Source organism: Pseudorca crassidens, chromosome 13, assembly GCF_039906515.1.
Source record: "Pseudorca crassidens isolate mPseCra1 chromosome 13, mPseCra1.hap1, whole genome shotgun sequence".
NCBI lineage: Eukaryota > Metazoa > Chordata > Mammalia > Artiodactyla > Delphinidae > Pseudorca > Pseudorca crassidens.
Window position 1 is genome coordinate 66,285,378 of NC_090308.1, and position 16,791 is coordinate 66,302,168.

Consider the following 16,791-nt stretch of genomic DNA (forward strand, 5'->3'; position numbering starts at 1 on the left):
TCCGCGAACACTGAGAGGTGTGCCTCACCTTACCCTGCCAACCTCCTGTCTCCCCTTGGATCTACCTCCTCACTTGGGAAGCGTCCTGACTTCCAACGTTTCATCTTGGAGAGCCACAAATAAAGCATTGTCAGTGACCATTCAGTCATGGCAGGGATGCTTTCCTCTTCCTTGGTATAAGTTTTTAGATAAATAAGTGGCACCAGACAACCTTTTCAAATATTTTATCTAGCATTTAGGTATTTACTAGCAGAGGGGTTTTCAGAGTTCACCGATTACTGGGTAAACCTTGATAGTATAATCTCTAAGAAGCCTTGCCTTGATGGTGTGATTTTATAACCCTACAGCCTGTTTTACACTTGAGAGTTTCTTATCTCGCTCTAGTTCCCAGTTGTGTATTTGTGTGTCCTGTATGTCTGTCTTTTCCCCTCTTGCCGCCCTCAACTATAAGCTCCTCCAGTAACTTAACTCAGCTTTGGTGTCCCCAGCATCCACTCCGTGCCTGGCATTTTGTAAATGTTTGTTGTATTGCTTTGTCATAGTGCTCCTCTTTCTTTTGCTGTTGCGGACCTTTAAATGTTTTATTTTCAGACTTAAATTGTGAGTCTTTTCTTTAAAGGGGAGGGCTGAAGTTCACATTTAGGTGTAATTTATTGGGGATTGAGAGGATGAGAAGAACGTTTGACAGCCACTCTGTTCTTACTGTATTCTGTACTTGAAGGATGAGCCAGAACTCCTCCTTCCACTCCTGCCTTGATCAGCAGTGTGTCACTTTGCTCACCGCAGGTGCGACAGGAGCACACACCTCCTCGCTTCAGTGACCTAGGTCATATTTAGGTAGCTGACTTTCAGAAGCTCACTAGTTATTTTTAAGCTTCTGGACTTACTAATCCTAATAACACTCTCCTAAATAAATGACTGGTAGCTAAAAACCTTGTGTGTATTACTTAGGAAATAAAATAATCTCCTATGCCGACCTCACGGGGAACACAAGGAACTGCATTTCTGTTGCTGCCAACCACAGCCATCTTATGCTTAGAAAGACTGGCTTTGACTTCTTGCTGAAATATCAAATTATACTTCAAAAAACAAGCTCTTTACATAATGCTAGTCTCATACCTAGTAAGTGCCAGGAACTTACCCCTAGCAGTTTCTCACACCTTGTCTCCCCCGTACACCTTGAATGTGCCTTGATGCCTCACGTGCTGGCACCAGAGATGGCCTGCTTTCTCTGCCGGCAGTCCCCTCTCACAGTCACCAGCGACCTCTGCCAGGTGCCTCTCCTGCTCTGTGAAACCTTCCCGGGTCTCCCAAGCAGGGCTGACCATGCTGTCCTTTGGGCTGCAAGCTTGCTTTTGCTTTCATATCTGCATCTTATATTAGGGGGAGTTTCTCGAGGATGGGTTCCATTCCTTATTTTGTTTTGTTTCTCTGTCCCTGGAATAGTGCCTGCTACAAAGTAGGTACTTAATAAATGCTTATTAAAGGAATGAATCTCCAAAATACATATCAAATTGTTAACCATATCATGTTAGATTAGTTTATTATGTGATATTGTGTTTAAATTTTGACATTCATGTTAATAACAAAAGAAGTTTTTTGACTAAGGTAGAAAATGACTAATTGGTTGGTACATATAAATCTCTATTCAGAACTTTTTTTTCCAAATAACTGAGCCCTTACTAAAGTGTTAAACCTAACAAATTTTTTTCAAGTAAAAACAGCTTTTTTTTTTCACCTTAATCATAAATATACATGCTCATATGTTGGAATTACTACTCAGCAATAAAATAGAATGAACTACTGATACATACAGTAATGTCTGGACGAATTCAAAAACGTTATGCTGAGTAAGAGAAACCGAACTATACACTACATCCCATATGATTCTGTGTATATGATAGATTTGAAAGCAAAACTGTATAGAGATCTGAATCAGGTGCAGGATTCCAGGGACGGGGATGTGGAGGAAGGGAGTGATGACAAAAGGGAACTTTTTGTTTTAGGGGTGATGGAAATAAGTATATTTTGTTTATGGTAGCCAGGGTCCACAAATACATGGGCAATTTTGAAAATGTTCCCTCCATACACAAAAAATGTATATTCTGTATTTGAAATATCCACATGTGTATCCATTAAATTGAATTTGTTGATTTTATTATTCTCTTTCTCTGTCCTTAATTTTCAATACATCTGAAATATGTTTTCAATAATATTTGTTGTAAAATCCTCCAGTTAAAAAAGTATGAAGAAATAAAAATCTATGAGATCTACCACTTGATGACGCCGTTAAAAGATTTTAGTGGACCTTACAACTTTAATATATACAAAATATGTTGATATTTCATATATAAATTGGAATTGTGATATACTTCTCAATTTAAATGTATTAGGGTGTAATATTCCTAATATATACATGATATTTTTCTTCCTTCTCAAGTAGACTTGACTTAGCAAATCCATATAATAAAAGCGTTGAACCAATATTATGGGCACCAAGTATTATACTGCACAAAATTCTTAATAGTTATCAAAGTGAATTGGGCTAGATCTTTTGCTTGTTAAATTCTGTTGTCTGATAAAAACTACTTTTTATCAGGACTTAACACTAGCTCCTTTTACTGTGATTTGCTTTAAAAAACTTTCCTTTTCCCATTAACTGCTTCTTATTTGCTTTTGTCTGAGAAATGACTTAATGACTGTACTAGAATTGTGTTTAAAAAATTAGAGTACATGTTACTTGAAGGATACTTCAATGAGTAAGTGCCTGGGACTTGGATGCCTATGTTGCTTGAGACCCTTTTCCCATCTAGCTTCTATACCCTAAGCTGTGTGATAGGTGGTGAGATTGCCAGATAACTGAGTTCTGGGCAGGAAAAAGTCATGGTCTTTGAGGGGTGGGAGGTATGGGTGAGGGTGGAAGTTGTTATACTTGGTTAAGATGACAGATTTCTTAGAAAAATTCATTTTTGGTTGACTAGTGTCAGCAGCAGTTTATGTGTGCTTTTAAAAATCACTGTCTGCTGCTAAATTTTCTTTGCTTTTTTTTCTCTCTCTGTCAGGTTCTTCAAAATAGATATCCCAGCTTATCGGTAGCAACCGATCACCTGCTTGACATTTACATCCAGCTTACTGGAGAGAAACATCACCCTCTGAGTGATAGTTCTGTTGGAGGGGAACAGGCACTCGAGGAAGTTTCAGAAGCCAGATGGGAACACAAAAGACTAAGCCTTGAGGGGAGAGAATTGTCTCTCAGGTACTGGGCTAAACACTTTTTTTTTTTATGTGGAATGTAGGCCTCTCAGTGCTGTGGCCTCTCCGGTTGTGGAGCACAGGCTCCGGACGCGCAGGCTCAGCGGCCATGGCTCACGGGCCCAGCCGCTCCGCGGCATGTGGGATCTTCCCGGACCGGGGCACGAACCCGTGTCCCCTGCATCGGCAGGCGGACTCTCAACCACTGCGCCACCAGGGTAGCCCTGGGCTAAACGCTTTTGAATTGGTATTTTAAAAACTGCTTCCCTCAGAAGTTCTTAGCAGCTAGAACTGAGTGGTTACAAGAAGTCAGGTTTTGAAATTAGACGTTCGGGCTACTTCATAGTGTTCAGTCCCTTTTTGAGATCTATAGTTACTGAATGGGAAGGCTTATGAAGGTAACATTATGTTAACTTTAACAGATAACTTTTTTCTTCCAGTTTTATTGAGATGTAATTGACACAGAGCACTGTATAAGTTTATGGCATATAGCATAATGATTACATACATCATGAAGTGATCACTGCAATAAGTTCAGTGAACATCTGTCATCTCATAGGTACAAAATTAAAGAAACAGTAAAAGAAAAATTTTTTTTTCTCATGATGAGAACTCGTAACAACTTTTTATATATAACATACAGCAGCGTTAATTGTACTTATGTTGTACGTTATATCCTTAGGACTTACTTATAACTGGAAGTTTAACAAATAACTTTAAAAGCCAAAGTTGGGAATAGTTACTGACATAGCTCTTTCACCAGATGTCCTTTTGTGATGCTTGGGGTCTTAAATAAAAGACTATTGGGTTTTGCTCTGTATAGTGAGTTCCATCCATGCCTTTGCGCTTCGTTCTCAGTGGTTGACTTGCCCTTTGAGAAATGAGAATTAGGTGTGGGCAACTCCCCTCAGTTTGCTCTGAGAATTAATTGCTCCCTGTCTCCTGCTACCTTGTCTGGCATGGATGGGGAGAAGTGAGTTCTAGGTCACTTCCTGGTAGGAGAGGGACTGGGACCACTCATTCTTTTTCCTGACACTGTTTATCTTCAGTTGCCAGAAGAAAAGGAGAGTCTTTGTTGTCAAGTGTTCCCAGACCTAAGTAAGCTCTGCCCTCCGCCCCCCCTTTTTTTTTAAAGGGATCTACTGAATTGGTGTCATAGGATTGCCCACAGCTTTGACAGTCTGTCTTCATCAGCATCATTAAATATTTTTCAAGAGGTAAGATACAGTCTTCCTGCTTGTTTCTCTGTGCTCTTTAAGGCTGTTGATTTCTACTGTTATTTTCTGTGTCTTGACTGCTATCAAAAAGTTTTTCTTTGTGTAGGTACCGTTTATTATCCTTAGCTAGTTAAAACTGAACTAATGTTGCCTTAAAACTAGTTGGGCCTAATAAATGTTTTGTGGTTTTTGAAATAGGTTACTACTAATTTCAAATAAGTATAGTTTGAATTAGAGTAAAACAGATACAGTACTGAAATTAAAGCTTAAATGAAAAGAAGGTCTCCCAGGTGATAATACTATTATAAAAAGAAAGTGTTTCTAAGATCTTTAGTATTTATTTCTGTATATAATTTCTTAGTCTATTTGATAGATTTATATTTGTCTTATCCCACCACTAGCCTCAGTAGGGCCTTTTTAATTTTAGTCCAGAGAAATTAATGTGGGGTTTGTAAAGTGCATCCTTGTGTGCTGGACGTGGGGACAAAATGTGTTGCGTGGGAGGGAAGCTCTGTTGAATTGTAGCTCTGCCACATTCAGTAGAACCGAGAGAGATTTATTCCTACCTGCTTAAGAATAAAGTGATGCTGCCTGAAGATCTCTGGGCTGTTAAAACATTAACCCATTTTGACTATAAAGTGTTCTGGTTTCTGTCAGCTAGGACTGAGGAGAGAATAGTGACCCATTTTGGTTAGCAGTTTCTCTCTGTGGTTAACTTACTTTGCGGAGAAAGAATCCACATTTGGAGCACACACTTAAGCCGGCTGAACTCTGAAGTGCTGTGTGCCAGTCCTTTAATCCTCTTCTCTCCATTCAAATTTCCTTTCCATTCTCCTGCATTTCTCATCTTTCTTACAGGTAACCTTGTTTTGTACTTTTCCTTATTTTATTTAATTTTTAATTTTTTATTTTATTTATTTATTTTTGGCTGCATTGGGTCTTTGTTGCTGTGCGTGGGCTTTCTCTAGTTGTGGCGAGCAGGGGCTACTCTTCATTGCGGTGCACGGGCTTCTCATTGCGGTGGCTTCTCTTGTTGCAGAGCACGGACTCTAGGCGCCCGGGCTTCAGGAGTTGTGGCTCGTGGGCTCTGGAACGCAGGCTCAGTAGTCGTGGCGTGTGGGCTTAGTTGCTCCGTGGCATGTGGGATCTTCCCGGACCAGGAATCGATCACGTGTCCCCTGCACTGGCAGGCTGATTCTCAACCACTGTGCCACCAGGGAAGCCCCCCCAGTACTGTTAGTACCCTGATGTATCTCCTTCCACATCCTTTTCTATGCGAATGGGATTAAGAACTTTTTTACTGTATCAGAACCTTCCCCCCCGCCCCACACATACCCTTGAAGAGATCAGGCCAGTTGTTTTACAGAATGTTTCACCTTCTGGCTTTATCTGGTTGCTTCTTCACTGTTTTGACACCAACTGGTGTCCTGCAATTCAGTTCAGTTTTGATACTGACTACCTGGAGTTAGTGTAGACCCCACAGGTTCAGGGGCTCAGTCCTCCGCAAGGCTGCCCCACTTTAGACTCTAGCCGCAAGTCTCAGATGCCCACCCACACTTAGGACCTATCAGCTGTAAATTCAGGGGTTCCCACAACCTCCTCAGGTACAGTAATCACCTCACAGAACTCATTGGAAGCTCTGTACTCACCATACAGGTCATAGTTTTATTATAGAAAATATAACTCAAGAACAGTCAAATGGAAGAGACACATAGGGCAAGGTTTCAGGAGTCTGAGCACAGGCACTCCTGTGGAGTCAGGTTGTGCCACCTTCCTGGTACATTGCTTTGTCACCAACCAGAAGCTCTCTAAGCTCCAGAGGTTGGAGATGGAGCTGGAAGTTTCAACCCTTGGTCTTTCTGGCCTGGCCAGAAACTATCTAAGGTCCCATCAAGAGTTACCTTGCTTAGCATAATAAACCTGCTAAGGTCCATAAGGGCTCCAGTAAATAACAAAAGACACTCCTTACTCCTGGTAATTCCAAGAAGTTTTGAAGCTCTGTGTAAGGAATTAGGGACAAAACTAGATACATTCTTTTTTAAATGCTTGCATGAAGTTTATTGATATATTACACTTGGTGGCAGCAGAACCAGATATATTCTTTGTTTTGCCATACTCGTGTCCTTTCCCTTGTCATTTTATCTGTCTTTCTTGTAAGTAGAAGTTTAACAAAATGCTTGATGTATTCAAATTCAGCTTTTGTAGGGGTAGAATCCATTTGGTGGTGATACGTATTTTATATTTCATTATAGCAGAAGACATGTATCTTGTTGGCCTATCAGTCGTTGCTAAGATTAAGTACTGGGTTAGGGTAATGACAGTGTAATCCCTTTATTGCACACCAGGAGTCTCCCTTTACATCTAGAAAGTAATCTTTTGGTGTTACCTCCACTGTCTGGAAGTCGTTTCCCCCCACGGAACCATATACCCAAGGATTAATGCTAATTGCTATTATTACCTGAATTTTGGATTTGCAAACTGAGGCGTTTGTGTGTGTTTTCCTAATTAACTGGTATTTTGATAGTAAAGCCTTCACATTTTTTGGTGTCCTGTCTCTGTTATGGTAAGGTCCTTTGAGTCTAGGGTTGGTACGTTATTTGTATTCTCCTTAGTCTTACTTGCAGAAAAGTTCTGCTGGATTTTATGTTCCTCCCTTTTGTGGCCTGGATAGTGATGCTCTGTTATTAATGTATTATTTTAAAAATCAGTTGGCATTTACCTTGGTTATTTTAATAGGCTCTGGACTGTTTCACAGCAATGCTCTCTAAGCAGACAAGCAAACTGAAAATGGCAGAAGTCATTGGAAGCAAATTGAACATTTCCAAGAAAAAGGTATGTAATACTATTTTTACTTCCCTCTTGAAAGGAAGCTGGGATATTTAGCTTAATTGCTGATCTCTGGTCCTTACCTGGAACAGCTTTTGCAAATAACAGCCTCCTCTGTCAGAGTTGGTAGTTTCATTGCTGCCTCTCATGGGCATAAAACTCACTGTCTCCTGGATAAGTAGTTCTCCCTGTGTTCCACATTCTTAGAGTGAGCTGCCTTGCATCCTTTTTCACACACACGCCTTTTTCTCCAGTGCTTAAGGAGCATGTTATTCTGTAGGTTGTGGTTTCAGGACTGGAACCATGTCTTAGTAACACCTTTGTGTGTAGTTCTGTGCACAATTAGATTTTTTCCAACTTTCCAACTTTTTATAGTTAATATATTCAAACATCAAAAAAGTTGAAAAGTTGAACACTTGTATACCCACTACTTAGGTTCACTGCTGATACTGTTAGTATTTGCCTTTCCTGTTTTATATCAAAATATGTACTTCTGGAGGAGAGAGCCTTTCAGCAATGGTGTTGTTAGCTGGAGAAGTGTCTGGGGCTCATCTTGAGGCAGATATTTGGCGTTCCCAAATGAATGATGACTCAAAAAAGCCTTAGTTAGGAACCGAGATGGTTAGAGGTGTTCCTTAGGCTATCGGGAAACTATCGGGATGGTTTTGGCTGCAGGTAACAGAGCACCTACTAAAAGGGGCTGAAGTAGTTAAGTATGTTAATTATAGTAGACAAGAGAAATGAGACTACCATGATTGGCTTAGGTTGATCAATATTCAGCCCCTTTGGTTGAAGAGGGGTTTACCTTCCCTGGGCAATTTGCCCCTTTTACTCCTAACCCCAAACCCTGAGCAAAATCTTGGTTCTTTGGGTTAGCGATGAGGATAAGCATGATGGGTACGTGTCCTGAGCCTCTGTCACAACTTCTCTTTCTGCTTTGGCTGTCGTCAGATGTATCATGGTTTATTCAAGTGACTGTTTCTGCATTATGTTAGAAATTTAAAGCAGAGGAAAGCATAGAGGAAGAAAAATTACTTTGGTTTTTTTCATATCTTTTAGGAGTAAAACTTTCTGTTCACTTCATATAGGTAGATAGAGGCTCATTTGAATGAATAAAAAGTACTATTACAGGGAAACATTCATGATCAGTGTTTTTAAAAACATATGAGAAACTTGGAGAATTTAAAAATATATAATTAAAAGCTAACTTACCTATCTTGGAAGCCCGAAAATGCCTCTTAGAGGGCATGTTAGAGGAGCACAGTAAGCCTCACGGATGAGAAGTATTTGAAGAGCATGCAGAACTTTACTCAGGTAAAATGTTTCCCCTCCCATAGGCTGAATTCTTCTGTCAACTTTATAAACCAGAAATTACGATCAATGAGCTAGATGTGCAAGTGGGTCGAGTGCGGCTTCTACGGAAACAAAGTGAGACTGTCCACATACAGAGGTAAACAGGGTTCCAAACTGATCTGAGCACTGTGGAGTCGTTGGGAAATTGATAGAAGGAATGTCTGGTCCAGCCCCTTATTTTTGAGTAAAACATGTCAGAACTGTGATCTCTCCAGTGTACTAGACAGTAAGGAGCAGTGATTTCCCAAAATGTGTTCTGTGAAACTAGATGTTAATAGGTGGAGGAGGTGATGAGGGTCATTAGAGACTTGGGACTAGCAAAGGTATATCTTTGATTTTATTCATTGTAGTGTATTTAGTGAAGTAAGCATCACCTGGAGGTCAGGCTTGGTCCTAACATTAGTCTGTTAATCCCTTGAGGGCTGGAGTTGTATACATTTCTGAGATTTATTAAAGTTATTTATTAAATATTTGCTATATGCCTAACGTTGTGCTGAGTACCTTTTTGCATGTTTTCTCATGTAGTGGTTATAGTAAGCCTATGAATTAATGTGTGTGTTAGTGTCCTTAGGGCTCTCCTAACAAATTACCATAAACTTGATGGCCTAAAACAGCAGGCATTTATTCTCAGTTCTGAAGGCTGGAAGGCTGAAACCAAGGTATTGGCAGGGCCACACTACCTCTGAAGACTCTTGCCTCTTCCTGGCTTCTGCTGGCTCCCAGCAATCTTTGGTGTTCCGTGCCTTGTAGCTGCATCAGTCCAATCTCTGATGCCATTGTCATATGGTCTTCTTCCCTGTGTGTGTTTCTTTGTGTCTCTAAATTTCTCTTTCTTTATAAGAACACCAGCCATTGGATTTAAGATTGACCCTTAAATCCAGTATGATACGATTTTAATCTTATTATACCTGTAAAGAGCTTTTTTCCAAATAAAGTCACATTCACAGGTTCTCAGTAGACATGAATTTTGGGGGAACATAATTCAACCCACTACAGCTAGTAACTGTTGTTATCCACATTTTACAAGTTAGGAAACCGAGGCTAAGAGAGGTTAAGTAGTTTGTGCAAGATGACATAGGTAGTACAGATGTTTTATCTTATTGGTGTTTTGAATTTCCAGAGCCTAGTGAAGTAGCAGTTATGTAAATGCTCCACGTATGTAGAATGAATGAATTCTGCAGTTCATATGTTGTAAGGACATCTGTTATAGCAGCGGTCCCCAACCTTTCTGGCACCAGGGACTGGTTTCGGGGAAGACACTTTTTCCACAGATGGGGTTGGTTGGGGGTAGTTTCGGGATGATTCAAGCACATTACATTTATTGTGTACTTTATTTCTATTATTATTACATTGTAATATATAATGAAATAATTAATACAATTCACCATAATGCAGAATCAGTGGGAGACCTGACCTTGTTTTCCTGCAACTAGATGGTCCCATCTGGGGACGATGGGAGACAGTGACACCTGAAGTGTGTTGCTTATGTCCAGTCTAGTCCGCAAGGTGCAGTTTAATTGTCACTTCCCACTCACTGATAGGGTTTTGATGTGAGTCTGCAAGCAGTCGATTTATTATGGTCTCAGTGCAGTCAAACCGCTCTGCTGATGATAATCTGTATTTGCAGCCACTCCCCAGCGCTAGCATCACCGCCTCAGCTCCACCTCAGATCATCAGGTATTAGATTCTTATAAAGAGTGTGCAGCCTAGATACGTTGCATGCAGTTTACAGTAGGGTTCACCACACTCCTATGAGAATCTAATGCCGCCGCTGCCGCCGCTGACCTGACAGGAAGCGGAGCCCAGGCGGTAATGCGAGCAACGAGGAGCAGCTGTAAATACAAATAAAGCTTCACTCGCCCGCCATTCACCTCCTGCTGTGCGGCCCGGTTCCTAACAGGCCATGGACAGGTACCAGTCCATGGCCCAGGGGTTGGGGACCCCTGTGTTATAACATGAAGACCGTCACGCTGAGTTGTCTCCTTCTTGTTTGTTGAATGTGGGAAATATGATTCCTCCAAATAACACAAAGAGAAGCTTGCAGCCTGTTCCTCCAACTGCTTACATACTTTCCCCTCCCCAGGGAGAAGCACACCTTTGCTGCTACGAGGCCATCCTCTGTTCTTATTGAACAGCTCGCGGTGTGTGTTAGCAAAGGGGAACCTGTGTTGCTGGTGGGAGAGACCGGGACCGGCAAAACCTCCACCGTCCAGTACTTGGCTCATATTACAGGTAACTCCTAGAGGGGAAGCACTCTTCCCCCAGACAACAAACATTTGACACTGACTGCCTTTTTATTATTTTTTAAAAAATATTTATTTATTTGGCTACGCCAGGTCTTAGTTGCGGCATGTGGGATCTTTTTAGTTGTGGCATGTGGGATCTGTAGTTGCGGCATGCGAACTCTTAGTTGCAGTGTGTGGGATCTAGTTCCCTGACCAGAGATCGAACCCTGGCCCCCTGCATTGGAAGTGCGGATCATTAGCCACTGGATAATCAGAGAAGTCCCCTGACTGGCTTTTTAAAAAATAAAAAGTCCAAAGAATATTGGAATTTAAGAAGTGCCACCGCTCCACTTCCCCTGGAGATAAGCACTGGAGATTTTTACCTTGGAAATAATGTATTCTTTCCCCCTGGAAATAACCACTGTTAACAGATTGGTATTAACTTTTTTCAGTTCTAATCTGTGGTCTACAAATACATACAGATTTGGTTTTGTTTTGAAACAAACGGGATCATTCTCTATGTATTACATTTAGTTAATAAGCAAATTGGACATCTTTAAAAACAGAACTGCCTCATTCCTATTCTGATGGCGAAATAATATTTCACACTGGATATTTATTTAGTTCTAATTCATAGACAGACATTGACTTACTGAAGGGTTTTTTGTTGTTTTCAGTTACCTGATGCTAGAGCAGTGAATCTTCTTTTACATATCTCTGGGTTAGGTGAAAATTTTGAATAGTCAAGATTCCTGAAAGTAAAATGAGGGGGTCAGAGGAAATGCACATTTAAAGATTTGCCCTGTGCCCGTGTCCACACATCCTTAAGGATCACACTGGATATTGTCAGTCTTTACATATAGGGTAACCCTTGTGCCCTTTCTTTATTAAAGGCCACCGTTTGAGGGTTGTCAATATGAATCAGCAAAGTGACACTGCAGATTTGCTGGGAGGGTAAGTGTGATTTTAAATCTTTTTCTTGTTATTTTGTGTTCACTATTTGAGGTAAGAAATACTTTTTCTCTGTAAAGCTCAAAACTAGCCTTGGAAAAATGTTCAGAGAATTGCCCCGCTACGCCCACCCCAGCAGGGTATTATTTATTAGAATTTATTAAGGAGCTCTTGAGTGTATAGATGTTTCTTTTCATTTTAAAGAACACTTGAGGTTCTTGCTCTCAAGGATCCTGCTGGGAGGGGAAGGAAAACAAAAAGGTAAGTATGTAATCAAGTAATGTTTGTGTGTGCGATCATTTATCTGAAGCCTATGTTCTAGGCTCACACTGCCTTCAAGCTAGGCTCTCCTGCAGTTTGATTATCTTTGAAACATTAAGTAGCCTCCACTTTGTTAAATGGGACGGCTCATGGCGCTCCACCGTGGTCAGTAAAATGCCCTTCTTCCTTATTTGTGGTTTTGAATATGTTAGTTTCATGAACGATTTTAGTCTGTGCTGAAGGCTGTAAAAGCGATGGCTGCTATTGGCATACCTTATGTTGAACCCTAATAGGGTCTGTCCCATTAACTCTAAGCAGTTGCTTACACAAAGTCTTAAAGGCATAAGATAATAGAATTTATTGTCCTTTTTGCTCTTTGTGATATCTGCAAGAAAGCTCTTTATTTACTCTTTTTTGAGGACCACATTATGCTGTAGCATTATTTTTACTATCACTCTTTCCTTGTCTTATATCCCTTCCTGCTCTGGATGGAGTGCTACTTTGGAATCCTGCTTCCTTTGGTGCTTCTCATTTTCTTACCATCCCAACCTATTACTTCTATTCTGCTCTACACATGCCACTAATTATGTATTTTAAATTTATATTCTGTCTTCGAATCCGTTAGCTGAGGCTTACCTCTCTTACTCTAATTCTACTTTGACTTTATTTTTCCCCAGTGGTCTTTGTACCTTGTTTTCGTTTTACTTCTGTTCAGTTAATTGACACTTAATCTCCCCATTCCCTCACTGTGGTACTTGCAATGTGTTCTTATTAATATATGGAATTTGTTACTTAACTAGGCATGTCTATACTACTGTGTATTTCTCTCTATTCTGTATCTATCTATGTCTTTAATAATATCCTACTGTTAAGTATTCCTAACACAAATGGCATTAATCTTGTACTAATTGAACATGCACTGGATCTGTCTCTTCTAAGAATTTGTAGTGTTATGTCAGCCGTTGCAAGTAGTGTTAAATGTAGTGAGTACACATTGTGCCTTGATACAATTAATAATACAAAAAGGTTGAAATCAGAATTTGTTAACTGGAATTTTATTTTGGTGCAACTTGGTGAAAAAAATACATATCCATTTGTCCTTGTTAGTAGGTTAGCATTAGTTATCAAAAGAAAACTTACATGTTTCAATTTTCGTATAGTTGGAAGTATGCCTTGTTTTCTGTTCTTTTGTATTATTGGCAAGTGGTGTGTAAATCACATCTTTTAATATATATTATCGATGTATGAATGACTCCTTTGCTTAAGAACCCTTGTGTATACAATTGGAAGACCAAAAATGGTTTTAAAAAGACAAGGGAAAAAAGAAAAAAGGAAAAATAAAGGCAAGGGAGTAGAAAACAAAGCAGCAGGTAGGGACGTGGGATAAAGAAGGGCTAATATTTCTATTTTGGCAGTGTGTGGTTAGTTTCATCTATCTATGAAACTAGTTCTGTGTTTTGTAACTTACATTAAACATATTTTGCACTTATCAAATACTATGGTTAAAATATAATAAAAGAAATTTGTAGTCCTAATTAGTCTGGTTTGCAAATCTGGATCCTTTAGATTGGTTTTTTAAAAAGTTATAATTAAGGATAAATATATGTTATAAAAGTAAAGCCTTCAAGGCCATTAGGCTCTTAAACTGCATTACTGCAGATTGCCTTCTGATCTTTGTTTGCATACGTACCCCCTTAATTTTTTTTTTTTTTTTTTTGTGGTACGCGGGCCTCTCACTGTTGTGGCCTCTCCCGTTGCGGAACACAGGCTCCGGACACGCAGGCTCAGCGGCCATGGCTCATGGGCCCAGCCGCTCCGCGGCATGTGGGATCTTCCCGGACCGGGGCACGAATCCGTGTCCCCTGCATCGGCAGACGGACTCTCAACCACTGCGCCACCAGGGAAGCCCCCCCCTTAATTTTGATTAGTGTTAGTGTGGTATATCTTTTCCCCTCATTTAAGTTTTAACTCAATTTTGTCATTCTATTTAAAGTAGGTTTCTGATAGACAGCACATAGACCTTCAGATTACCTGTGAGTAGAGAAGTAAACCAAATTCTGACAGAGTTGGGGTAGAGAGAGCTTATGAGACTCTGTAGAAAAGAGTAGAAGATACAGAGGACTTAGATGAAGCAGGTAAAAATCATTCCAGAAAAGCAAAGTCTACCATTAAATGGCAAAACACAGAACACAGGTTCACATCCCTGACTATAGGGAATGGGGTTGGAAGGGGTAGCCTCTGAGGGAGAAACAGATAAATAGAGAAGGGGGAGGTATCCTTGGAGAAGTTAACAATGAAGGAAAGAACAAATGGGAGGAAAATTAAAGGTCTCATAGAAATAGAAATAAAACGGCTAACCTGTGTCCTCCTCTAAGCCACCCATGGAAACATCCATAAGGGAAACTGCACAGGAAATTGCAGGGCAGAAGTGCATGCTTTCAGACTCAGAATCCTGACCCCAAATGAAGTGAACCATTTCAGTTACTCAGCATGCACTGTTTTGTGTCTCTTTTACACTTCATGTTCTTTCATGTATGATAATTTTGGAGAGTCATTTCTTTTGTTCTAGCCATTTTCTAGTGAACTCTTGTATGTGGTCTCCATGTATTGTGTATGTAACAGGTAGACCCTGAGTGACTCTCCATGAGGGCCAGGTGTTCTAGACCTCCCTCCCATCTTGGCCTTTAGGTTGCTCCTGAGGCATATTTTCTCTGCAAAAGACATCATGGAAACCCTGGTCTCTAATGGTTCGTAGTTTGATTTCATCAGTTCTCCCTGTGGCAGGTTAGTTTCCATTGAGTATTTGTGTTACAGTTTATTTCTGTTTATTTATTTTTCTTTTTGGAAAGGTGTATGTATGTTTGTTCATTTATTCATCACTTGAAACATATGATGACTTAACCGTTCCAGCCAGTATGCTTTCAGCTTTAAATGAACAAAATTTTTCTTAAGGAGCTCAGTCTAATTTGAAATATAAAGCCATTTCTTTCATGAATTCAATTCACTGAGCCAATTACTAGTGGTAATAGTTGTCACAGGTAACTCTTAAATGGCACTCCTGTGCCAGCTACTATTTTGAGTCTTTATCTGTGTTCAGTCATTTAGCCTTCTTAACAACCTATTGATTATCCCCGTTTACACTTAGGGGACCTGAGGCTCATAGGCATTAAGTGCCTTGTTCAAGGTAATGGCTAGTCCATGACTTGAACCCAGGCAGTCTGTCTTGATCGTCTCTGTTCTTAGTCATTACTCTGCTGCCTCAGTTAGCTTTGGATCCATCTATTCTGACATCTTTAAGACTAGCTGTTTTATTTAAATAACGTGTGTGTTTAATTTCTTACCACTTCTTCTGTTGTCATTGTGGTTCATCGTCCTCTGCCTGGTCCAGCGCAGGGCTCTCATCTTTGCTTCTACTCTTACCCTCCCCACAGTCTCTCTTCCATTTAGTATTTACAATGATCCTTTCACAGTGTGATCAGATCTCATCACTCTCTTCCTCACATCCTTCCACTGACTTCTCTGTCCATGTGGAATGTACTCCAAACCCTTCATCACCTGGCTCCGGCACGTCTCTGTCTCCTTCCTTTAGCTCTGCTCTGTGTTGATATTTCGTCTGTGGCTCCCCTGCTGCCCAGGGATACTTGCTTAGCCTAACGTTTCCTTGTTTGATTTCCTTCCAGTTCCCGTCTTTGACACAGCCTCTTCTGACTGTCATAGTCAAAGTACCAGTTCTTTAAGCCACTCCTCCTTTCACTTTATCCAGTCATAGCACTTGCTACTTGATATTTTATACTAGTAGGTGTATTCCCCTATTGTCTCTTTGGTTAGATTGTAAGCTGCAGAGGGGCAGGACGTGGCGGGTCTCATTTACTCAGTGCTGAACTCTAGCCAGGTGCTCAGTAAATCTCAGCTGAAAAAATGGAGTAAAGAAATGTCTTTACTAATTAATGGGTTAGTACTTACTGGGAAGCGATATTGAGCTTGTGAAGTTCTCATGCTTTCTGTCTCTGGAATCAGAATCTTCCGTTTAGATGCTCAGTATCAGGGCACTGGGTTTCACTCATCTCATTATTCCTTCTCACAGGCCAGTGAGTAAATAGTATCCATGAGTTCTCCAATTGTGCTTGACTGTTCTGAAACATATTCTGGTATTGTTTCAGTTCTCAAATTATATTTCTTAGAAACAAAATTTATGTCATCATTCTTGAGTAGTATTTAGTATCCTAGGCCATGGAAAATTGTATACTTGAGATTCTCCAGGAATGATTAGTCTGCTGCTTGGGCAACTTCTTTTAAATTTAGCTAGAGCAGTGTTTCTTGACTTTATACGTTATTAACCCCCCCCAATATTAAATTAAATTTTAATTTAAATGAACTAATTCCCTAATTCCCCAACCAGAAAAATAAAATGCTAAGAAATAGGAGAGACTCTAAATGCTGAGAAATAAAAAAAGTTGAGCCTTGGAAGGTCACAAACCATTGCAATGTCTTAAGATATTTTTTTTAACCGTCCCCCTCCCCCAATTTTGAATCTCTTTGGGAGTAGTCTCCCCACCCTCCATTGACAAGGCATGATGTTCAAGTAAGTTCTTAAGATGCTTGAATAAGTCAATTTCAGACATTATATTTTTCTTCTAAAATGTTTCAAAAACCTTTTGGTCAGTCTTAATAGAATATGGTTTATCATCAAATATACATGATGTTTA

At 40.1% G+C, this 16,791-nt stretch overlaps 1 protein-coding gene across 1 annotated transcript in view; it reads left to right on the forward strand.

Annotated features, from left to right (window-relative positions):
- MDN1 (midasin AAA ATPase 1) overlaps positions 1 to 16,791 on the forward strand; it is a 155,097-nt gene that overhangs the window by 28,982 nt on the left and 109,324 nt on the right. Inside the window, exons 10-15 of the mRNA XM_067702559.1 lie at positions 3,063 to 3,256; positions 4,388 to 4,469; positions 7,206 to 7,301; positions 8,633 to 8,745; positions 10,732 to 10,880; positions 11,767 to 11,827. Coding sequence (XP_067558660.1) covers positions 3,063 to 3,256; positions 4,388 to 4,469; positions 7,206 to 7,301; positions 8,633 to 8,745; positions 10,732 to 10,880; positions 11,767 to 11,827 — 695 coding nt within the window. The remainder of the gene's footprint in view (positions 1 to 3,062; positions 3,257 to 4,387; positions 4,470 to 7,205; positions 7,302 to 8,632; positions 8,746 to 10,731; positions 10,881 to 11,766; positions 11,828 to 16,791) is intronic.